The following is a 24318-nucleotide window of genomic DNA, read 5'->3' as shown; positions in this document are numbered from 1 at the left end:
CTTCCCAAGCGCTTAGTCCAGTGCTCTGCACACAGTAAGCGCTCAATAAATACGATTGATTGATTATATATGTATATATGTTTGTACATATTTATTACTCTATTTATTTTACTTGTACATATCTATTCTATTTATTTTATTTTGTTAGTATGGTTTTGTTCTCTGTCCCCCCCTTTTAGACTGTGAGCCCACTGTTGGGTAGGGACTGTCTCCAGATGTTGCCAATTTGTACTTCCCAAGCGCTTAGTACAGTGCTCTGCACATAGTAAGCGCTCAATAAATACGATTGATGATGATATGTTGCCAGCTTGGACTTCCCAAGCGCTTAGTCCAGTGCTCTGCACACAATAAGCGCTCAATAAATACGATTGATGATGATGATGATTGATTGGAAATTCATACTCATGCGTTGGGCCGAGTGGCCTAATGAAACTACAACTACCAGCATGCCAGGATGACGGCATCTCCTAGCAATCCGGCCCCTATTTAAAGCTCTCCAGAAAGGAGCCTAACTGGAGCCTTCTGACTAATCAGCCGACACCTCTGGCAGGGGTTCGTCTACTATCAACCACTCCAAGCGTGGCGGCTGTGTAGTCGACGCCCCTGGGGCGCCCCGGTGCATTCTGGGGCTTGTAGTTTTTCGGCTCGAACGGCCGCGTCAGGCCGATCGCTACTCTCGCGAGACCTCCGGGTTCCTCAAGGTCTTTCCTCTTTCCCTTGCGGGGTCCTCGCCCGGTGTTTTTCAAACGAGCCAATGGGAGCGCTGCTTGGACTCGAACCAGCCAATCGGAGCGCCGCGTGGCCGGTAAATTTAAATCGCGCCGGAGGCCCCCACGCGCCACACCGCCGTCGCCGCCATCGTTGCCGTCCTCTACATAGCCCCAGCCGGCAGTGTGATCGCCGCCCATCAGGTGAGCTTCTCCCAGTCTGGGAGGAAATGTAGGGGGTGGTCTTGGCATGGCCACGGAGGGTCTTTGTTGGTAACAATAATAGTAATGTTGCTATTTGTTTAGCGCCTACTACGTGCCAAAGCCCTGTTGTAAATTGTGATCCCACTATTGGGTAGGTACTGTGTCTTTATGTTTGCCAGTTTGTAGTTTTCAAGCGCTTAGTACAGTGCTCTACACATAGTAAGCGTTCAATAAATACTATTGATGATGTAAGCGCTGGAGGGGTTGGGGGGGGACATACAAGGTAATCAAGATTGTCCCTCGTGGGGCTCACGCTCTTCACCCCCATTTTCCAGAGAAGGGAACTGAGGCCTAGAGAATCAATCAGTCGTATTCACTGAGTGCTTACTGTGTGCAGAGCACTGTGCTAAGCGCTTGGGAAATACAAGTCAATCCATCAGTCGTATTTATTGAGCGCTTACTGTGCGCAGAGCACTGTGCTAAGCGCTTGGGAAATAAGAGTCAATCAATCAATCGTATTTATTGAGCGCTTACTGTGTGTAGGGCACTGTGCTAAGCGCTTGGGAAATACAAGTCAATCGTATTGAGCGCTTACTGTGCGCAGAGCACTGTGCTAAGCGCTTGGGAAATACAAGTCAATCAATCGTATTTATTGAGCGCTTACTGTGCGCAGAGCGCTGTGCTAAGCGCTTGGGAAATACAAGTCAATCAATCGTATTTATTGAGCGCTTACTGTGCGCAGAGCGCTGTGCTAAGCGCTTGGGAAATACAAGTCAATCAATCGTATTTATTGAGCGCTTACTGTGCGCAGAGCGCTGTGCTAAGCGCTTGGGAAATACAAGTCAATCAATCGTATTTATTGAGCGCTTACTGTGCGCAGAGCGCTGTGCTAAGCGCTTGGGAAATACAAGTCAATCAATCAATCGTATTTATTGAGCGCTTACTGTGCGCAGAGCACTGTGCTAAGCGCTTGGGAAATACAAGTCAATCAATCGTATTGAGCTGTATATATGTTTGTACATATTTATTACTCTATTTATTTTACTTGTACCTATCCTATTTATTTTGTTTTGTTAGTATGTTTGGTTTTGTTCTCTGTCTCTCCCTTTTAGACTATGAGCCCACCGTTGGGTAGGGACTGTCTCTCTATGTTGCCAATTTGTACTTCCCAAGCGCTTAGTCCAGTGCTCTGCACATAGTAAGCGCTCAATAAATACGATTGATGATGATTGAGCGCTTACTATGTGCAGAGCACTGTAGTAAGCGCTTGGGAAGTACAAGTCGGCAACATAGAGAGGCAGTCCCTACCCAACGGTGGGCTCACAGTCCAAAAGGGGAGTGACTCGCCCGAAGCCACCCAGCTGACAAGTGGCGGAGCCGGGATTAGAACCCATGACTTGTGACTCCCAAACCCGGGCCCTTTTCCACCGAGCCACGCTGCTTCTCTTTGTCCGCCCCGTCTCCTCGAGGGAAGTTGGGGAGGTGTGCGGGGGTGTCTTCCCCCCCCAAACTGGGAGCTTGTACTGTATTCTTCTCTTTCAAGCGCTTAGTACAGTGCCTTACGCACAGTAAGCGCCCAATAAGTACAATGGAGAGAATGAACGGGCGGAAAAAAAGCCCAAGCCTGAAGGGCGGGGAGCCGGGAAAGCCACGGGGCGTGGGTCTGATATCCCGGGCCACCCCTTCCCTCCCTTCTTGTTATGGTATCTGTTAAGCGCTTACTATGTGCCAAGCGCCTACTATGTGCCAAATTTATACATGTTGCCAACTTGTACTTCCCAAGCGCTTAGTACAGTGCTCAGCACACAGTAAGCGCTCAATAAATACGATTGATGATGAAGCGCTGGGTTGTCCCTCATGGGGCTCACCGTCTTCATCCCCATTTTACAGGTGAGGCCCAGAGAAGTGAAGGGACTTCTTGCCCAAGGTCACCCGCAGCGGACAAGTGGTGGCGGGGACGGGGTAATAATAATAATGGCATTTATTAAGCTCTTACTATGTGAAAGGCACTGTTCTAAGCGCTGGGGAGGTTGCAAGGTGATGAGGTTGTCCCATGGTGGGCTCACAGTCTTAAACCCCATTTTCCGGTTGAGGTAAGTGAGGCACAGAGAAGTTATGTGACTCGCCCAAAGTCACACAGCTGACAGTTGGCGGGGCCGGGGTTTGAACCCACGACCTTTAGACCCGGCCTGTAGCCACCACGTCATGCTACTGCTTATTCATTCAGTCCTATTTATTGAGCGCTTACTGTGTGCAGAGCACTGCTTATGGAAGGAGCCTTTGAGTGGGACGTTTGGGCCGCCCCCCGGAAAGTGGCTCGGAGGCCGGGGTGGCGGCCTTTTTCGAGCACATGTCCACGCGTTTATTTTAACGTCAGGAAGGTGGAGCGCCTAGTACGGTCTTCCACACACAGCAAGCGCTCAATAAATGCGACGGACTCAATAATAATAATAACAATAATGGCATTTATTAAGGGCTTACTATGTGCAAAGCACCGTTCTAAGCGCTGAGGAGGTTACAAGGTGATCAGGTTGTCCCACGGTGGGGGCTCACAGTCTTCATCCCCATTTTCCAGATGAGGTCACTGAGGCCCAGAGAAGTGAAGTGACTTGCCCAAAGTCACACAGCTGACAGTTGGCGGAGTCGGGATTTGAACCCACGACCTCTGACTCCAAAGCCCGGGCTCTTTCCACTGAGCCCCGGTGCTTCTCTGTGTAGAGGTCAAGCATAGGTTTCTGAATTGTTTCCCCACCTCTACGGCCACCGAGAAATGAACAAAACGCCCTAAATTGGCAGGTTCCCAAAAGTCAGGCACCCACATCTTCTCTGGTTTTCTGCCAAGTTGCACCCAAAGGCTCGAAGTGGTCAGTGGTTAATTGTTTTTTTTTAATCTGCCTGTTGTGGGCAGAGAACGTGTCTACCAACTGTACTGTATTATACTCTCCCAAATGTGTAGTACTAGTGCTCTGCACACTTTTAAGTGCTCAATAAATACCATTCATTGGTTTGTCTTCATTTAATCATCATCAATCGTATTTATTGAGCGCTTACTGTGTGCAGAGCACTGGACTAAGCACTTGGGAAGTACAAATTGGCAACATATAGAGACAGTCCCTACCCAACAGTGGGCTCACAGTCTAAAAGTCTAAAATTTAATCGTACTTATTGAGCACTACTAAGCGCTTGGAAAGTACAATTTGGCAACAGAGACAATCCCTACCCAACAAAGGGCTCCCAGTCTAGAAGGGTCAATGAGGGGAGGTTTTAGGGAAAGAGAAAGCAGACTGACAGGAGGATGATTCCTCTTTTTTAGAGGGAGGATCATGCCCTTGCTCTGTTCCCGTTAATGGGTTTGACACTGGATAAGGGTGTGGACTGAGCACAAGGAGGGTTTTATTGGTCTCCTGCCCTGCTGGGCTTTAAACTGCTTATTTAGTTTAAATAATTTAGTTTAAATAATTTAGTTTAAATAATTAAATAGTTAATTAAATAGTTTAAATAGTTTATTAAACTATTAAATAGTTGAAATAATTGAGTTTAGTTTAAATAATAAGTGTTCCCCACCGCAGCACTGGTGGTGGAGGGCCTGAAAGCCCCTGACTCATTAATGGAACTTGTAGATGTGAACTTTGTTCAGGAATGAGCTAGGGAGCACTGTATTGCGTTGCAGAGATTTAATTCAAAATACAAAGCGAGGAGAGCTATAGATCACCCAGCGTGCAACCCACATCAGTTATCTCATTGAATTCTAATTCACCATCTCTAGCAAGGTAAATTACCTGTTTTTATTTTGTTTCAGTTCCTTTCTAGTTCTCATTCTGCCACACAAAACTATGTCCACCAACGAAAATGCCAATTCCCCAGCTGCTCGTCTCAACAGATTTAAGAACAAAGGAAAAGACAGCTCAGTGAGTATCTTTTGCCTCCTCGTCTCTGTGAAAAGCTTCAGAGAAATCCAAAATGATTTGGGGGGAAGCAGAGAGTCTGATGGTGATGGAGGAAAACTAGCTATGGCCTTTTGTTCCCTCAAGGAAATGAGGCGACGAAGGATTGAAGTTAATGTGGAACTGAGAAAGGCCAAGAAAGATGACCAGATGCTAAAAAGAAGAAATGTCGGTACGTTTCCTGATGATGCTACTTCTCCTCTACAAGAAAACAGGAATAATCAGGTAAATACTTCTGAACGCTGGTGAATCTAAGGGCTTCATTAATACTGGTAGAAAAAGTTTAATGTAATAGTTACTTGATGTGTTAAAAGAACACGGTCACTTCACTAGGGGAAAGTATTTTTCAGGTGCTGAACTCTCCATCTCCAAATATCTTTTTTTGGCGGGAGGGGGGAGAGGTTAATGGTCATGGTTAATGATTAATAGTACCTGTTAAGCGCTTACTGTGTCAGGCGCTGCACTAAGCGCCGGGATAGGTTCATTCAGTCATACTTAATTCAGTCATATTTATTGAGCCCTTATTGTGTGCAGAGCACTGTACTAGGCACTTGGGAGAGTACGATACAACAATAAATATAGAGGCAGTAGATGTAGGCTAATCAGGTTGGACACAGTCCCTGTCGCAAGTGCGGATCACAGACTTAATCTCCATTTTACAGATGAGGTAACGGAGGCACAGAATAGTCAAGTAACTTGCCCGAGGTCACACAGACAAGCGGCAGAGCAGAGATTAGAACCCGGGTCCTTTGACTCTTAGGCCCGTGCTCTTTTCACTACGCTACGCTGCCGTTTAGACTACACGTTGATCTTCCTAAAATTCTCTGGTTTCTCACCTTTCGAAGGGTTCGTCACATTGGTCTGTGGAAGAAATTGTCAAAGGCGTAAACAGCAATAATTTAGAACTGCAACTGCAGGCTACCCAAGCTGCTAGGTGAGTTGCTTTTTCTCTCCTGATAACGAAGCGATGGCCAGAGGAATCAGTGGAGATAATACATTTGGACGTTGTTAAAATGATTCTCGTCTCCGTATTGCTCATTGAGTCCTTCCATAGTTGTATTTTGTCACAAATACTAGACCTAATTTTGAGCTCTCTAAGTCAAGGGACCTTTTCACCATTTCACTTGTTCTGTTTCCTTTGCACCTAAGTAACCACTTGAAAGAAGAAAACAGTATATGTAGAAAAGGAATGTTGCAGCCTTACAAGCACTGAATCAATCAATCGTATTTATTGAGCGCTTACTATGTGCAGAGCACTGTACTAAGCGCTTGGGAAGTACAAATTGGCAACACATAGAGACAGTCCCTACCCAACAGTGGGCTCACAGTCTAAAAGAATGTAAGGGAAGCTTAGGATTTGTCAAATTTGAGCGACTGAAGGATCGCTTAACTCTTTCATTAAAATGATCCTTTTGAGTATCTTGTCCTTTCCATCCAACTGGTCCTTTTAGTGTAATTCTGAGCTGCAGACTTTGACTCAACTGAAATTCGAAAGCAACTCATTAAGCAAAACCCACTGAATTCCATTTTGTCTTGGGGTTCAAATTCACTATGTTAAAAATTGCTTTTTACAATTGAGAATTCTGTTCTAAAGTGTTAGGATCTTTTAAATCAGATTTTGGTCGTTACATTAACCGTATTTTTTTCTATCTCCATCCCTGTAGGAAACTACTGTCAAAAGAAAAACAGCCCCCCATAGATAGCATAATCAGAGCTGGGATGATTCCAAAGCTTGTATCTTTCTTGGGCAGATCAGACTGTAGTCCTATTCAGTTTGAATCTGCCTGGGCTCTCACCAACATCGCTTCGGGCACATCAGACCAAACCAAGGCTGTGGTAGACGGAGGTGGTATCCCAGCATTTATTTCTCTGCTTGCATCTCCCCATTCTCATATCAGTGAACAAGCTGTGTGGGCTTTAGGAAACATTGCAGGTACGTATGCACTGAGCTCCTCTTGGCATTATCCAATTCTGTTAGATAACTTGCCTGGGATAATGGGTCGGTGTGATAGCACGGTGGATTACCTAGGATTTGGCTCTGAATTATCTCTTCAGACATGTATTTTATAGAGGTCTGTATCCAGGTACTCAACAAATGCTATTGATTGATTCGACACGGTTGCTATTTTCATGTCCTAAAATCACCCACCAGTTCACTTGAAATCTGTTGAGCAGGAAGATTTAGAGGTTTGAGAGGTGCACAATTGGTTTGCCGACTGGTCGAAATGTTAGCCGATCAGCTGTTACCAAAGCCGGAAACAACCCTGAGGGGTGGGAGGGAAAGGTGATCCAAAATGTTATTCTTGAGCTGTTGCACAAATAAATACCTGTCAAATTCCCCTTCAATGTTACTAAGACTTTTGACCCTTACTTTGGTTTTTAGGTGATGGTTCTGCCTACAGAGATCTGGTCATAAAATACGGTGCAATAGACCCTCTTCTAGCGCTGTTTGCCGTTCCAGATATATCTTCTTTAGCTGTAAGCCAACTTTTTTTTCTTTAAGAAAAAATTTGTTTTTGCGTCACATTTCTCCTCATAAGGCAACTCACTCGTTTTCTTGCGTTTTTTCCAGTGTGGCTATCTACGTAATCTCACCTGGGCACTCTCAAATCTATGCCGTAACAAGAATCCGGCCCCACCGATAGATGCTATTGAACAGATCCTTCCCACTTTAGTTCGCCTCCTGCATCACGATGACCAGGATGTCTTGGCAGACACCTGCTGGGCCATTTCCTACCTTACTGATGGCTCCAACGACAGGATTGAAGTGGTGGTGAAAACCGGAGTGGTCCCACAGCTAGTGAAACTTTTAGGATCTGGGGAATTGCCAATTGTGGTAAGAAAGGCCCTAGTATCTAGTGAAGCCACTTTGCTGACTCCAAACTCGTTTAATAATGGGATGAAGTTAGGGGAGTCTTTTCAGCTTGCATCAAGGAGGTGTTTTCCTTGTAATGGATCTTGCATAACTTATGTGAGAATACCAATTCAGTAGCTTTCTAATCTCGGATTTCTATAAGTCCCCAAGAGAAGCATATGTTACCAAAATCCAGGACTGCTGTTAATTCAGAATTTTAGGAAAGCTATTGGAATCTGTGAGAGGCAGAGGCTCTTCTTATAGCCCAGTATAGTGAATTCCTTCTCAATATCTCTCTTTCAGACCCCTTCTTTACGAGCCATAGGAAACATCGTCACAGGGACGGATGAACAGACTCAAATAGTAATAGAGGCAGGAGCCCTTGCTGTCTTCCCCAGCTTGCTCACTCATCCCAAAACTAACATCCAGAAGGAGGCCGCGTGGACCATGTCAAACATCACAGCAGGTCGGCAAGACCAGATCCAACAAGTTGTGAATCATGGGCTGGTACCTTACCTTGTGGAAATTCTATCAAAGGTAATCAAATCCTGGAACTAAATAATGGAAGAAGTGTTTGTGGTTTGGTCTCTACTGGTATATTCCCGTATTAGTTTGGAGTGTCATGAGGCACTGTGCTATTCTGTATCACTTTGGACTGTTTGTGGTCAAATTGTTGAGGGTAAAAGCCACTGGTGCCAATGTTTGGGCATTTTTAGTGAAAACGTGTGCTGTTGGCATTACTAGTTGTGCAGCTGAATTATTCTGAAATAAACTTCCTCCCCGAATGTTTATTACACAGGGAGATTTCAAGTCACAGAAGGAAGCTGTGTGGGCCGTCACCAACTACACAAGTGGAGGAACAATTGAACAGATTGTGTACTTAGTCCAGAGTGGAATTATGGAACCGTTAATCAACCTTTTATCTGCAAAAGACAGCAAAATTGTTCTGGTTATCTTGGATGCAATTACAAATATTTTCCTGGTAGGTACCATTTTGTTTGAAAATTTTTTTTTTTAATTCATGAAATAGTTTTAGGGGCCCACCGAGTGCAGAATACTGTTCTAAGCAGGGGGGTGAACAAGACTTTGTCTCTGGACCTCAAAGGAGGTTGAGATGAAAACCGTGGGATGAAACAAGGTCAGGGTGGCGTGGGTACCAGATTTTAGAGCTTTGAGGCTAGATGGAAGATTCTTCCCCACCAGCCTGTAAGCTTGAATACAGGGGTTGTGCCTACCAACTCTGTCGTACTCTCCCAGGTGTTTAGTAGAGTGCCCTGCGCACGTAGTAAGCGCTCAATAAGAGCATTGATTGATCTAATTAATCCGTTTTTGCTGTTTAGACTCAGATGTGTGTTTAACTGTAGCTCCGAAGTCCGCACACCTTGAGATATTTTTGACCTTTACATTAATTACAGTGATGAATACTGGGTAGCATTTGGAGCCACGGAATTGAAAGACAAAAGTTACTCATGTCAAGTTTAAAAAGAACTTTGGGTACTGACCAAGCTGACACTTGACGGTGGTTGTCTTTCAGGCTGCTGAGAAACTGGGAGAAACTGAGAAACTGTGTATCATGATTGAAGAGTGTGGAGGTCTGGACAGAATTGAGGCTCTCCAATCTCATGAAAATGAACTGATATACAAAGCTTCCTCAACTTTGATTGAGAAGTATTTCTCTGCAGAGGTGAGTAACAGGAAAGCAAATTAGGACATTTGGAATTTGGCTTGTGTGTTTGCCATGTGAGTTTCGAGAAGTGTTTCGTATATCGCTACTTTTTACAACACCTGAAACCCAGATGGCTCATTTGGGAGCCACGGTTCAGGATCTAAGCCGAAATCTAACAGGGCGGGGAACATGTCTGGCAGTGTATTGATCAGCTTCAGTAGCTTTGGACCAAACAATATGCCTGAACCCAGGAGATCTGATCTCATTTTTATTCATTCGGTCTTATTGAGCACTTGGCTGTGTGCAAAGCACTGTACTAAGCGCTTGGGAAAGTACCATGCAACAATAAACAGACACATTCCCTGCCCAAGGGGACAGGTTTGCACGTACAAGGTGCAGTGTACTTTTATAACTGTGTTCCCGGGGACTACAGGGTTGACTGTGACCCAGTAAGGGTACTGGCTGGGTCTTAATCACATTTGCGGTGGTGCTTCTAGGAAGGTCTGTGGGGACTGGAGCCGAGACCTGGAATGCCGTCATGGCTGCTGTGGGATAAAGGGGCATCAGAGACACTATTGGAAGGCATATTTGAAGTTCAGCAATGATGTGTCCTTTAGGTCCTCAAGATGTGTGCCCCTCACTGTTAAAGTCATTTTCTTTCTAATGCTATTTCTTCCAGGAAGAGGAAGATCAAAATGTTGTGCCAGAATCTACCTCTGATGGTTATGCCTTCCAGATTCAAGACAACACTCCTGGGACCTTTAATTTCTAGATTGCGTACTGCCAGCCCCTAAAATCTTGGTTACTGTGTATTGTGAGTCTTTTGTCTTTCTTGCTCCCTGTCTGTCGCTGTTAGTCTTTTTTTTTTTTCAATGTGACTTTCAATGTAGCACTTTCTACAACTAAAAGCATACTTGAACAGCTTGGAACTGTGTATATACTGTGTGAAACCTCATAAAGCCCTTGGTGGGCTTTTTTATTTCTATGTGGAATTCCAGTTCAATTTGTGTTTTCATTGTACTGTAAATAAAAACTTGATTCTGTAATCTTCTTTACCTCAACCTTGCCTGTCTTAGTCTCTTGTTTGTCTTTGTCTTTTTCTTATGTTTGCCCAGCTGGCTCCAGTATATTAAAGGGTAATTAAGTAGTAGCAGTTGTTAAGTGCTCACTATGTCTTAAGAACTGTTCCAAGAGCTGAGATATAGGTCAGACACGGTCGAATCGCCATTTTACAGATGAAGTGCACAGAGAATGACCTACTCAAGGTCACACAGCAAGTAAGGGGTGGAGGGGGGCTTCGAACCCCAGTTCCTCTGGCTTTCAGGGCCCTGCTCTTGGCACTAGACTACACTGCTTCTCCAAAGGATTATCGTCAAAGGACCTATTGTCAGCCCAGCCTATGTACTGAGTGAAATTCCACTCCCAGAGACTGGTTCTGGGGCTGACTTTAATAAGTCTTGTCTTTACTCATTTATTGGGATGGAGTCAACCTGCTCATTGTTTGTTACCAAATGGGCGGGGTTGTTAATCTGTGGGAAAACAAATGGAGTTCAAGTGACACAAAACAGGATGAAAACAATAAGGGCCACAGTAAGGAATTGTATTTAAGGATAGCAAATGTAGACCCGAGAGAAGAAAGTTCAGACATCAGTTCAAGAAAGCAACATTGGTGCTAGTGTGCAACCTGCCATCCAACCCACCTGTATTGGTGCTAGGGAACCATGGACGTTAGCTTGCCACTATTTCTGCAAAGATTGGACTTTTAAATACATAATGTCTAGGTTAGTTAACTGAACTTTCAAAAAAACTGCCAAAAATCGGGAGGTGAAGAAAAGCAACAAAATGGAAGGGATGCAAAAATCGGTCTTATGGGGAAAAGATTATAAAGGGATTGGGGTCACAACCTAGAGAAGGCAACTTGCTTACCTTGTTATCTATCCCAGTGGTTGGAACAGTGTCTGGTATATAGTAAGTGTTTAACAAATACTATTTAAAAATGTAATAGCTATTAAGAATTAGAAGGTCCTTGAATATTCGCACCTCAGTCAATGAGCATAAGGTTGGCTGCCTATAAGGAAAGTGGGCTATTTAAGCTGTCACTATCTGGGCCTTTTGAGTTAGCTATTTCTTTTCCCCCATTTATTGTGTCCAAGGTGTTTCCAGTCTCTGTCATGCCTTCCACTGCTGCCATTTCAGGAAATTGCTGAGAATTGAGGAGCTTCGATTGCTTCAAGGGAACTGAACTAGGTGATCTGAATATGAAGGGGAAGGGAGTTGAGGTTCAGAGGATGGATGTGGGTCGGGCTGGTGTCAGATACAGTGAGTTGGCTGGCATTTAGAGGAGTGACATGCATATGCTGGGATGTAAGAAATCAGTGAGGTAAGATAGGAGGGGATTTTAAGGTCAAGAGTAAGAAGCTTCTGTTTGATGCTGACATGGATGGGTCATCACTGGACGTTCCTGAGTGAGGAGATGCAGCCTGAGCAGATTTTTGAAAAAAGACCTGGGCATCAGAGTGATGTATGGACTTGAATGGGGAGAAACAGGAGGCAGGGAGAGTTCAGTGAGAAGAGTGAGGCTGTAGTCAAGTAGTTTGGATGGAGGAAAAAGGTGTTTTAAGCACTGATTGGATTTGGCAAGGAAGGCATCATTGGTAACCTTAAAAAGGGCCCATATCTGCAGAGTGGATGGGTTGGAAGCTGGGTTGAAGGAAAGGAAGTGGAAGCAGGGCGCATAGACAACTCACTGAAGAAGAGCCCTGCAGGTTCCTGAGGACTCAGATGGTTTGTGGCTGGATTTATTGAAGGCATTTGCAGAAAGAACTCATGTTAATGACAACAATAATGTATCCATCAATTTTCATAGCAGGGGCCGTCTAAATGGGATTTCCTTAATTCCCCAAAGTAACCACTTTTTTTAGTGGGGGCAATGTATTGAAGGCTTCTCTTTAGCCTCTACTTCCCTTGTTCCAATTCCAGAGCAATTAAACTTGAGCTAGTAGAATGTGAGTCATTGTACTGGAACATTAATTTGCTTTTAGAAACATAAAAGTAAAGGTGGTCGTGAAGGTTGCCTTGAATAGCAATTTACCTGCTTTCATTTTCAATTAGTTTATACTTGGTAAACAGGGGCAGCAATCCCAGAACAGAATTGGGTCCTTTTTTTCCTTGACCCTACCTGAAAAAGTGTGTTCTCTTCTGCATATTCTTCACCTATTCAACTTTGTTTCTGTGGCATCTCTGTTTTGCCTTTCTAAGACTGTTTCATCTGACTTCCAAATTTCAATCACATATATTCTCTATTACCACTCAACACTTATAATCTCCATGAAGTGCAGATTCCATTCAAGCCAACATTACCAAATCATTTTAGGGGAAAATCTTTCCCCTGTTTTCCAAACTCAGCTCTCTATTCAAGCTCTCTAGCTAGAGTAAGGCCAAACACATTGGCCTGAAGGAGCCTGTGCTCAGAATCCTGGTGTGAGATGCAGCTGATGTCTCTTTACCTTCCATTCTCCCTTCATCATCATCATCATCAATCGTATTTATTGAGCGCTTACTATGTGCAGAGCACTGTACTAAGCGCTTGGGAAGTACAAATTGGCAACATATAGAGACAGTCCCTACCCAACAGTGGGCTCACAGTCTAAAAGACTCCCTTGCTGCAGTTGTTCAGCTGGGTCATTTTGTAAAACTCATGAATGTGCCTTTACTTAAAGTATGAGCTATTAGCCTAGTTCTTAACCTGAAAAAGCTGATTTGATCATCTTTCACTCCAGGAAAGGGTCACCTGAAAGTGTTTTTAGCAATTTCATTGATTAAGCATAGCCACAGTTGGAATTATGACCAAAGCTATTGTTTTAAGAAAGGTTGAGGACCAAACTGCTAGGTAGCAGAGTTGGGGCATGATATGCAAGTAAAACTTCTGCACTGGGTGTTGGGAAGGATCAGGTCTTTGATTTAAACTTCCATTTGGCTTGCTTATTTGGGTCAGTTTCATAAGCCTTTGTGGGAGTTTTATGCACTGAACTTTCTTACCCGCTCAGGACTTGCATTCCTAGCATACCTTTCCCATTCTCAGCGTGAGATACTTTGGTTTGGCCTATTGCAGGAGCGGCAGCATTTTTGAGGCTCTGGTTCTCAAATTTCCTTAGCACACAAGGGCAACCTCAGACCTCTAACCCTCCTTCTGCTATTTCATTCATTCAGTCATATTTATTGAGTGCTTACTGTGTGCAGAACACTGTACTAAGCACTTGGGAGAGTATGTTTCTACCTCACGTGGCTTTTTTTCCAGCACTTTGATTCTTCCCCCACCCCTTTACAAACTGGTGCTTGGGGATCCTATCTGTCTGCAACCACCTTGTTCCCATCCTCTTGACTCCCGTCCCCAACTCCGTTCCTTCACAGCAAATGGATTGATTTGGGGCCATATTATGTGCATCCAAGAAGGCGAGTTGGGCTGAAACAGAAGTTGACATGCCCACCCTGACTTCACGGAGGCACCTGGGGTCTCTACCTGCTTTCTGAAGGCCTTGTCCGCAGCCTCCAGAGGTGATTGTCCGGTCAAACGGGGTCAATTCTCCAAGACATGAACTCTACATTAGCAATCTGACCTTAGTGTTGTCCAAGGGAGGGTGGCACGTTTTTGGACTTTCCCCTCTTCTGTCCTGGCCTTCCTTCAGGGCAGAGAAGAGTGGGTCAGAGCTGAAACATGCTTGGGTTTTGGCACCTCTGGGGCTGATTTACAGCCAGGTTTCTTAGAAACCAGCATTGCGCTTATCTAGCACTTGGATCCCAGCTCTGCAGCTGCCTGGGGAAATGGTTTGTAATTGCTAATAGGAAGCGTAGAATTCTCTTGGATTTAACAGGGTAATGAGTACTGACATTCTTTTCAAAAACTGGCTTTCCTTCTCGGGCCTTGTTCTCTGCAGTTGGAGGTAATAATGGCCATTTTCTGGACTATTTGTGCTGTGGTAATCACTCTGAAGACTTATCATACCAAACCAATGTAGTTTCTTAGTCAAAGAGCCACAGCTGTCTCCCAGATGGCCCTTACTAGGGTTCCCCTCCCCCGATAATATCCCAGTCATTGTTTTGTTGGGGAGGCGTGTGCCTCTTTGCTCGATTGAGCTGGGACAGACCTCCCTCTCCGCCCTTTCCCGCTGAAGATTTATGCTCTTTCTGGGTGTAGTTTTTGGAGATGGAGAGGCACTCCGGGGGGTGGGGTGAAGGATGGGAGAGGGCTAACCATTTTTCTTTTATTGCACTTTATCTCCACCAGAAAATAAAATACATTCAACTTATTCCTTCCTTACACCACCTATCTTGTGCATTTTAGGTGTAGCTAATGAGCAGTAATAGGATGAAACTATTCAAGTTTCTATAGGAGTAGTAACCACTTAGTGTCTGCAGAGCACTTTAATAAATATGGTATTTGTTAAGCACGATGTACCAAGCACTGTTTTAAGCACTGGGGTAGATACAGGGTGATTAGTTTTTCCCACATGGGACTCCCGGTCTTAATCCCCATTTTACAGATGAGGGAACTTAAGTGAAGTTAAATGACTTGCCCAAAGTCACACAGCTGACAAGTGGCAGAGCAGGGATTAGAACCCACACCTCTGACTCTCAGGCTCGTGGTTTTTATCTGCTTCTATCTGCTGCTTTTGGGGCTATCTAGATGGGAAGAGGTAGCCCCATTTGAAAAAGCGGTTCCTCATTTCAGAGAAATTCCTCAGTCTTCAACTTCCTGGAGATTGTGCAGAAAACACTAACAGGTTTCTAACGTAGTTCAGCTGTTCAGGAAGCACTTTAAATAATTTCCTGCTCTAGAGAATAAAAAGAAGGCCAAAAAGTTGGAAAGTATTCCTCTCTTCTATTCTGAAATGGATTTCATAAGAAATTCTTCCCATTCTGCCCAGCATCTCCATTAACCCCGATCTCTCTCCTGGCTTGTCTCTTCAAAGAACATTTTTTAATAAGTCGAAGGATACTCAGGGAATTGGGTTCTCCACAGTACTGTGTGTATTTTAACTGACTTGCTGAAGGCACTTTACAAATCTTTGTAAATTAAGCATGAGACACCTCTTGAGAAGCAAATACTGGATTTCTGAGGGCTTCACCTCATCCACCATTGAAATTGCAGCCAGCCCAGGGATGGAACTGGGCCACTGTTTTCACCCTGCACAGCAACCATTCAAACAGTGGAGAGGAAGTGACGCCAAATACCATACACAGTGGAAACAGCAGCAGTGAATTGGGTTAGACAAAGCAAAATTACTACATTTTTTTTTTTTTTGGATTTTTAGTTTGGGAGAGGCTTTGCCATTGTTATTTTCCTTCAGCCTTTCGGAATTAGGGGAGCAGAAGGAAATGCCAACTGCCACTTCAGCATTCAGTCATATTTATTGAGCGCTTATTGTGTGCAAAGCATTTTACTAAGAGCTTCAGAGTGCAAAATAACAATAAACAGACACATTCCCTGCCCCCAACGAACTTCACTCCCGTGCCGACTATTCACTTGCGGACTCCCAATCATCTGTTATATTTAAGTACCTATCTTACGTGAGGAGGAGCATGGCCTCATGGAAAGAGCACAGGACTGGGAGTTGGAGGACCTGGGTTCTAATCCTGACTCTGCCATTTGCCTGCTGCGTGACTTTGGGCAAGTTATTTAACTGCCCTGGGCTTCAGTTTCCTTATCTGTCAAATGGGGATTAAATACCTGTTATTCCTCCTTTACTATGAGCCCAATATGGGACAAGGGACTGTGTCCAACCTGACTAACTTGTATCTGCACTAGTTCTTAGAACACACACACAGTTCTTAATACCTTATTATGATGATGATATCTGTTAAGCACTTACTAACTCATATTCCTATTCTGTCGTCTTCCTTTTCTCTATAAATTATTTTAGCATCTATTTCCCCACTAGATTGTTGGCTCCTTGGGGAGAATCACGTCCACTAATTATTGCATTCTCCCAAGCACTTGGAAGAGTGCTCTGCACACAGTGAGCACTCAACAGCTACGATTGATTGATTAACCAAGAGCTCACATTTATGCTCAAAGGTTCAGGGAGCTTCATGGACAGCTGACTGCAGCCTGCAGACCATAGTTGCTCAAAACTTGCTGGTATTTTTTGCTCCTGGACGAGCAGATGCAGACTCTATTGAGAAGCAGTGTGGCCTAGTAGAAAAAGCACGGGACCGGGAGTCCGAGGACCTGGGTTCTAATCCCTGCTCTGTCACATTTTTTAGTTTGTCCGCCGTGTGGCCTTAGACAAGTACTTCCCTGTGCCTCACTTACCTCATCTGTAAAATGGGAATTAAAACTAGAGCATAGGCCTGGGAGTCCGAGGACCTGTGTTCAAATCCCATCTCCTCCACTTGTCTGCTGTGTGGCCTTGTGCAGGTCACTTAACTTCTCTGTGCCTCAGGTTCTTCATCTGAATAGGTTCTTCATCAAGACTATGAGCCCCATGTGGGACAGGGACCGTGTCCAACCCCAGTATCTAAAATCTACCCCAGCACTTGGTAAGGTGCCTAAGCGCTTAGTACAGTGCTCTGCACACAGTAAGCGCTCAATAAATATGATTGATGATGACACATATTCATTCAATCACATTTATTGAGCGCTTACTGTGTGCAGAGCACTGTACTAAGCGCCTGGGAAGTACAAGTATGTATATAATAATGATGGCATTTGTTAAGCACTTACTATGTGCAGAGCACTGTTCTAAGTGCTGGGGAGGTTACGAGGTGATCGGGTTGTCCCACGGGGGGCTCACAGTCTTCATCCCCATTCTACAGATGAGGTAACTGAGGCACAGAGAAGTTAAGTGACTTGCCCAAAGTCATACAGCTGACCATTGGCAGAGCCAGGATTTGAACCCATGACCTCTGACTCCAAAGCCCATGCTCTTTCCACTGAGCCATCCTACTTCTTATATATTATATATATATATATATATATATATATACACACATTGTTACTATCATTGTTATTATTATTTTCCCTATGTGTCCAACCTGATTATCTTGAATCTACCTCAGCATTTAGAAGAGTGCCTGGCACAATAGTAAGTGCTTAACAAATAGCACTAAAAATGAAATAAATAAACTCCATGAGGGCAAGGATGATGACTGCGTTTAAGTCGGCACCTCAATAAAGCTCTCTGACAGACCCCTTGTAACGGGCGGACCGAACCCTGTTTTCCTGGGTCAATCCAACCACATAAGAAGCAGTGTGGCTCAGTGGAAAGAGCCCAGGCTTTGGAGTCAGTGTCATGGGTTCATATCCCGGCTCCACCAACTGTCAGCTGTGCCACTTAACTTCTCTGTGCCTCAGTTACCTCATCTGTAAAATGGGGATTAAGACTGTGAGCCCCCCGTGGGACAACCCGATCACCTTGTAACCTCCCCAGTGCTTAGAACGGTGCTTTGCACATAGTAAGCGCTTAATAAATGCCATCATTATTATTAATAAGGCCTACAAACATCAGGCACTAGTCCGAAGCCTTTTCCCTTGACTCCCTGCTTCTCTGCCAAAGATGATGTGTGTGTGCTGACACATGTCTTCAACCCTGTACATACCCCTGGTGAAGTATTTATGCTGCTTTAAGTTCTCACACCATCTGTTCTGAATGAGTCAAATGCATTTTTTAATCATCCAAGTGTCGTTCATGGAAAATGAGAAGTTTGCAAATCGTCTGCTCCTATGGCACACCCTCTTCAGGAATGAATCACATTCCCAATTGGCAGAAACCTCTAGCTGCGTTGATATTGAACTGTAATATTTATGATTTTAATGTCCTTTATTATGTGAACAACTGTCCTCTCCCCATCGCTCAGGAAGTCAAACCTTTGTAAATATTTGCTAGGTGATGGAAACAAATCCCAACAGCAGAGAGATCCCCCTCTATTCTACCGGATGAGTTTCACTGATTCCCTTTGTTCACAAATGGAATAGTAGCAACAGTAAAGGATACATTCTTCATGTTTTTTCCTCTGCAGCTCATGTGTGCAGCCTTGTCCTGTTTGCTATCTGTTGTACTAGGAGACCCATAAGCAAAGCAGGATGGGGCCAATAGCAGAAATGGGGATAGTGGGACAAGGAATTTCACAGACGCTGGAGGAAGTTGTCTTTCAGGTAGTTCTGGGGATCGGGGAAGATCTTGGGGCACTTTTGGGAACAAATCACAATTGGGCTCATTTTATTTGATCCTCCCCCAAACAGCCCATGTGGAGTTTGGCTGGACAAGTTTCTAAAAACTCCCGCTACTCAGGTACTGCACTGCTGGGGCCTGGCTATCTTTTTTCTGGGCTTTAAAATCACGTTGATTCCCAGATTGTACAGAGTTGGCTGGTCATCTTGGGGTTCTTCTCTCATTGCAGCCAGTGAAGGTGTTATCTCTGACTTTCAGGGAAAGGTGGGGCTGTCCCACTGGTAATAATAATAATAATGGCATTTGTTAAGCGCTTACTATGTGCAGAGCACTGTTCTAAGCGCTGGGGGTGGATACAAGGTGATCAAGTTGTCCCACATGGGGCTCATAGTCTTAATCCCCATTGTACAGATGAGGTAACTGAGGCTCAGAGAAGTTAAGTGACTTGCCTAAGGTCACACAGCAGACATGTGCCGGAGCCGGGATACGAACCCATGACCTCTGACTCCAAAGCCCGTGCTCTTCTCCACTGAGCCACGCTGCTCCTCCTATAGCCGCTTTGGCCTCTGGGCCGATGAAGGGAGAGCCGCGCCTCCCCCAGCATCGTCACCTTCACGGAGAAGCAGCGTGGCTCAGTGGAAAGAGCACAGGCTTTGGAGTCAGAGGTCACGGGTTCAAATCCCGGCTCCCCCAACTGTCAGCTGTGTGACTTTGGGCAAGTCACTTCACTTCTCTGTGCCTCAGTTACTTCATCTGTAAAATGGGGATTAAGACTGTGAGCCCCCCGGGGGACAACCTGATCACCTTGTAACCTCCCCAGCGCTTAGAGCAGTGCTTTGCACATAGTAAGCGCTTAATAAATGCCATTATTATTATTATGGAGAGTTGTGTGAAGTGGGTGTTTTCCACAAGAGGGTACTATTCACCTAAGCAACCTCTTCCCCTCTCGTCAAGGGTAGGGAATTCTGTTGCCATTTCAGAGACCTCAAGTAAACAAGTATGCTCCTCCCTTAAAAGAAGTACAAAAGAAACCTAGGAAGGGCTCAGTCATCCTCAATGATAAGAAACTATACCAAATGAAGCCATTCTTACTTAATGGATGAGAAATGCAGAATGAGTGCTCTGTCCTGGAGAGCTTATTTTAAATCGGACTACCAAATTCTGATCATATCAAAAATGGCTCAAAGGAAATGCTGATATTATCTATCAATACCTGTCCTCCTTTCTACTTAGGCTGGGAGCCCCCTGTGAGGCAGGGTCTGTGTCCAACCTGGTTACCTTGAATCTACCCCAGCGCATAGTACAGTGCTCAGCACATAGTAAGTGTTTAACAAATACCATCATCATCATCATATTTCAATCAAGCAATGTCATTTATTCATTGTCTCATTTATTAAGCGCTTACTGTGTGCAGAGCACTGTACTAAGTGCTTGGGAAGTACAGGTCAGCAACATATAGAGACAGTCCCTACCCAACAATGGGCTCACAGTCTAGAAGATCTAGAAGATTTATTGATCACTAACTGCAGAGCATGGTACTGAGTGTTTGGGAGGGCTCAAAGGAGAACACAGACACCACCCCTGCACTCAGGGAATTTACAGTCTAGCAGGGGAGACAGTTATTAAAATAAATTTCAGGTGGGGGAGGCAACCGACTGGAAAGCTATGTATGTAAGTATTGTGGGGGAGGAGGCTTATGTACTTAAATATTTAGTGTTAGGGGGTTTGGACTCCAAGTGCATAGGTGATGCAGAAGAAGGGAAAATAGGGTGGGGAGATGAGAGATTAGTCAGGAAAGGCTTCCTGGAGGAAACATGATTTTAGTAGGGCTTTGATCTTTCAGATGTGAAAGAGAAGGAGGTCTAGACAGAAGGGAGGGCATGAACAATGGCACACATATAGTCCTTATTATAACGGAAGCTTATCCCATAGAAGCTGATAGTCCTGTCTTTGGTAATTGGAGTGGGGTCCTTAGTCAACCCTGCAAGAAGTCACTCACCCAAAGTAGGTAACGTATCCCAAGGGAGAAAAAAGAATGCTGAGTTCACTGACGTTATTACTGACTAACCTCTACAGGGCAGGATTGCCACCACACCCTCCTCCTCCTAATACGTCGATTTCAACTGTCAAATTGAGTTGGCGAACTACTGTTTTGTATTTGTGGGACACTCTAGGATAATTTTAGATCAATCTTTCCGTTCCAACGAAGGCGTATTTCTTCCAGATTTAAAGGCAGAAGGACTAGACTTTACCTTTGGTTCTCTCTCACCCAATTTCCTCTTGCTTAGTGCTCCAGGCCTGAATCTTTCTGATTCTCATGATTGTCTGCCGGAACCATACTCTCCATGGCCTGAAATATCCCAGAGTTGGTGATAAGGGTGGGTGGGATGAAGTCTGAACATTCGCAAGACGTCTCTTCTTCCGGGTCTGGTTCCATCCCTCCCATCATCTCTCAGGATCACAGTTGCAACCCAGATTGGTTCTTGCCGGCCAACACTGACTTTGGGGGATTTTGCCAGAATCCTGATGGGCTGGTTTGTCCCTGGGAGCTGCTCTCACCCCTCTCTCCATCCCTCTGCATGGAGGAAGGGGTAGTCAGAGGTTCAGGGACTTTGAATACAGTTAATTCTCTCTCCACTGGGTTCTATATGTATTTGTCATTGTGCCACCCTATATGCTAAACATATTGCCCTCAGTTTACCAATAAAAAATAGTCTTCTTTCATTCACAGCAGCGCCATTTGTGGATACGTGCTCGCTTTTGAGCCGCACTAGTTACACCGGGAATCCTACCTGTTTGAGGTCCTACAGATCGCAGTCAGGTCTGTTACAACTTGTGTTTTGTATGAAAGCGAAATGTTTCAATATATTTCAAAATTAGGGAACTTTCTTCTGAGTATGTGTATCTGTCTGCATACAGCACAGTGTTGTGGAGGAAGAAACAGGTGTGTGCGTGCACATGGTGTCAGACTTGACACGAGTGCTACAACACAAGTTTTCCGAAATGAGGATTTTTCAGGAACGTATCTCTCACGTTGTGGGAGAGATGAGTATATCTATTTTGCAGTGTGCTCAGATAATTAACTGGACAAAAACTGCAATGGAAGGAAATAATTTCTGCCCAAGTAACTTGTAAATCTAATAGAAAAGTTTCTCCTGAAAAGTTGCCTCCTTCCCCCAGATTTGTACCTATAGGCCTAGGTCTGTGGAGTCTACTGGGAAATCTTCCATGGTCCAAAGGTAAGGCATGGTGGAGGATATGTGACCTATTCTGTCTGCTCAAATCTCAATGTTACTTCTCTGAAAAAGAAAAAAATATAAAACTGAGAGAGGAGGGAGGGGAGTGTGGAGGGTGAGAAGGGAGTCACGTGCCCAAAATCTCTCAGGGGAGAAGCCAATCCCAGTGCTGCCAGGATAGAGAAAGACAGAGGTCTTCTGTAATGATTGCTTCGTGGAGGAATCCAGAGCTAATTCAGAGGGAGAGAAAAGCCCCACGCTAAATGGTCTCCAGCTGAACTTTGCTGAACCGGTTAGAATTTGGCATCCGGCTACTAGGCCAACAAGACCAATGAGGAAAGTGCAGGTTTTGCTTCAGAGTCAAGGGACGAACATCTCTTGACAGATGATGAGCCTGTTTTCTCCATTAAAGTCGCGTAGGACCAAAATATTTCTATACTGAGTAGACAGTAATGCAGTAGTTCGTGGGGATGTTGTAGCTGCAAATGCTGGGCACTGAAATCAGGCTAGATGGCCCATGGAAGATTTGATGTGGTGGTGCCTAACAAACTTGGTTAAGCCTGTGAGGTGTTCATTCACCACGGAAACCATTTTCCTGCTACCCACTGAAGTGAAACAAATATAGGATGAGCTCTCTTTCAATGCACTGTTAAACAAAAAAGGGCTGCGGCCATACTCAGGCCCAGAAAGCCTTCCCAGAGGCAGCAATTTTAAATTCAATTTCCCCACCCCTTTGCCTATTTCCCTGTCCCATGGAGTCTCTCTTATCCTCTGACCTTCCCTTAGCCCCCCATGTAATCTCTCTTAACCCATGAACCCCATTTTGAAGAGGAAGTGACACTAGATGACTCTCCAATGCTTCCCACTCTGGGTGGGCTCTCTAGGAATGTCAATTCTCTCCGTGTTATTTCCTTTCCTCGCAATTTAAAAAATAACAACAGTAATTTTACAGTCAGGGGAACTCTCAATAGACACCACCTAGCAGAAAAAGGAAAAGAGGAAGCCCCCTTTCCTGAAGAACAACCAGCTGAGCCAACCTGAGGCTGCTCAAGATGACTGAGCTTTTGGGTAAAGTGAACACAAACTAATTCTCCTCAGAGAGAAGTCTCCTCATCTGATTAGGATGGAAGTCATTTGTCACGGAGTTTGGGTGGTATGAGAGCATCAGGAAGCTGAACCCAAGCGAGTGGAAAGCAGGCACTGGAAAAGCTCGGTTTCCAGTGTAATCCCTCAAATTCAGTATGAACAGGAACAGCTGGGTGACAGTGCAGTGAGGCATCAAAGTTGGCATCAGGTGTTGGGCAAAAAATAAGAGAGCTAACTTAACTCTCTCATCACTGCCAGCATGTTCTCCTGGAGCACCAAATGCAACGAGTAAGTAGGGGGGATAGGGGTGTAGCGTGACACAGTGTCATACAGAAAGAGAAAGGGGTAGCAAAGCCTTCCCCTATCCCGTCTCGGAGCAGCCGAATGTCTGGAGTCGGTCCTGCCAACACATCCTGCCGTATTGTTTTGCACTCAAGGGTAGATCCTTACTGTGTTCATTGTTTTTCTCTTTGTTGTTGCAACAGTACAGCTGCTTCGAAGGGGTCTCCGTTGAGAATGGAGGATGATTATATGCATACAGCTGCTTCCCCAAGATGTAAAGAAAGATGGTTCTTCTGCATGTCAGGAACTGGGATCTTCTAGAGTGGGGCTAAGTAAAGTGAATTCCCATCAAGCCTTGTTCACGGTGGTCAGAGAAAGGGAAATTCCTTTGGCTCGAGGTAATTAACTTGGGGTTAATGATTTCCTGGGAAATCACTGAGGAATGGGGTATCCAACTCTCCATTCCCACACCTCAGCCAGGTGGGTCAGCAGTTACTTTCCTGTCTCCAAATAAGATTCCCACCGGACACGTCCTGGCTCACTTGCCAGAGGACACTCAGCAGTTGACAGGCCAAGAGAGAAGCCTTAGGCCAATATTAATGTATCAATAAATTTGGGCCTCAGAGAAAGCGTGTATTTTTCTTGTTTCTCTTTTGGCTCCCGGCTCTGGGTTTGGGATCATATTTCCCGTTTCCTCTAGGACAGAATCTGAACAGTGAAGTGACTTTCCTTTGGGACTTTCCAAACCAAGGCCTGTGGTAAAGAAAGAGAATCTAAAATGCTTGTTTTTCTGGGAGGGAGAGCAGCGTGTCTTCTGATATTGTCTTCTTTCAGCGCTCAATCTGCGGTGTTTTGGGAAGGTTGGGGGTTGAGGAAGTCCCTGAGAAAGGAGAAATGCCTTTCCAGCTAATTCTCAAGTCAGAGTTCTAAACCCGACTCTACCAATCCCTTGCTGGGTGACCGTGCAAATCATTTAACCTTTCCAGGCCTTTCTTATCCATAAACTAAACCTGGGCAAAGGTCCTGGGTGGAGAAGAATAGAAAGAATTTTAAATTGATATAACGTTTTCAGATTGTTAGGTCCTCTAAGGGAGACAGTGTAGCCTAAAGGGAAGAACAATGGATTGAGAGTCTGGAGACCTGGCCTGCGTGTGACCTTAGGCAACTCA

The 24318-nt window shown here is 44.7% G+C and overlaps 1 protein-coding gene across 2 annotated transcripts; it reads left to right on the top strand.

Moving 5' to 3' along the window:
- The first annotated feature begins 822 nt into the window (after positions 1 to 822).
- Positions 823 to 23745, top strand: KPNA2 (karyopherin subunit alpha 2). Of its 2 annotated transcripts, none has more exons than XM_038757196.1 (11): positions 823 to 911; positions 4711 to 4819; positions 4943 to 5080; positions 5701 to 5789; positions 6520 to 6788; positions 7239 to 7333; positions 7428 to 7691; positions 8013 to 8246; positions 8509 to 8691; positions 9244 to 9393; positions 23353 to 23745. In XM_038757196.1, the coding sequence occupies exons 2-11, from the start codon at positions 4745 to 4747 to the stop codon at positions 23392 to 23394; spliced, it is 1539 nt and encodes a 512-aa protein (XP_038613124.1). In that variant the 5' UTR covers positions 823 to 911; positions 4711 to 4744; the 3' UTR covers positions 23395 to 23745. The 2 variants fall into 2 exon arrangements, with proteins under 2 accessions (XP_038613124.1, XP_038613123.1); XM_038757195.1 differs by lacking the exon at positions 23353 to 23745 and adding an exon at positions 10055 to 10436 and having other exon boundaries at positions 825 to 911.
- Positions 23746 to 24318: the final 573 nt, after the last annotated feature.

The sequence above is a fragment of the Tachyglossus aculeatus genome, chromosome 15 (assembly GCF_015852505.1).
Source record: "Tachyglossus aculeatus isolate mTacAcu1 chromosome 15, mTacAcu1.pri, whole genome shotgun sequence".
In the NCBI taxonomy this organism is placed as follows: Eukaryota; Metazoa; Chordata; class Mammalia; order Monotremata; family Tachyglossidae; genus Tachyglossus; species Tachyglossus aculeatus.
This window is presented reverse-complemented; position numbering and strand designations above follow the sequence as displayed.

Coding starts and splice junctions, on each gene's coding strand:
- KPNA2 (XM_038757195.1), top strand. CDS start 4,745: ATGTCCACCAACGAAAATGCCAATTCCCCAGCTGCTCGTCTCAACAGA. Junction 4,820..4,942: donor ACAAAGGAAAAGACAGCTCA/GTGAGTATCTTT, acceptor TGTTCCCTCAAG/GAAATGAGGCGACGAAGGAT. Junction 5,790..6,519: donor CAGGCTACCCAAGCTGCTAG/GTGAGTTGCTTT, acceptor CCATCCCTGTAG/GAAACTACTGTCAAAAGAAA.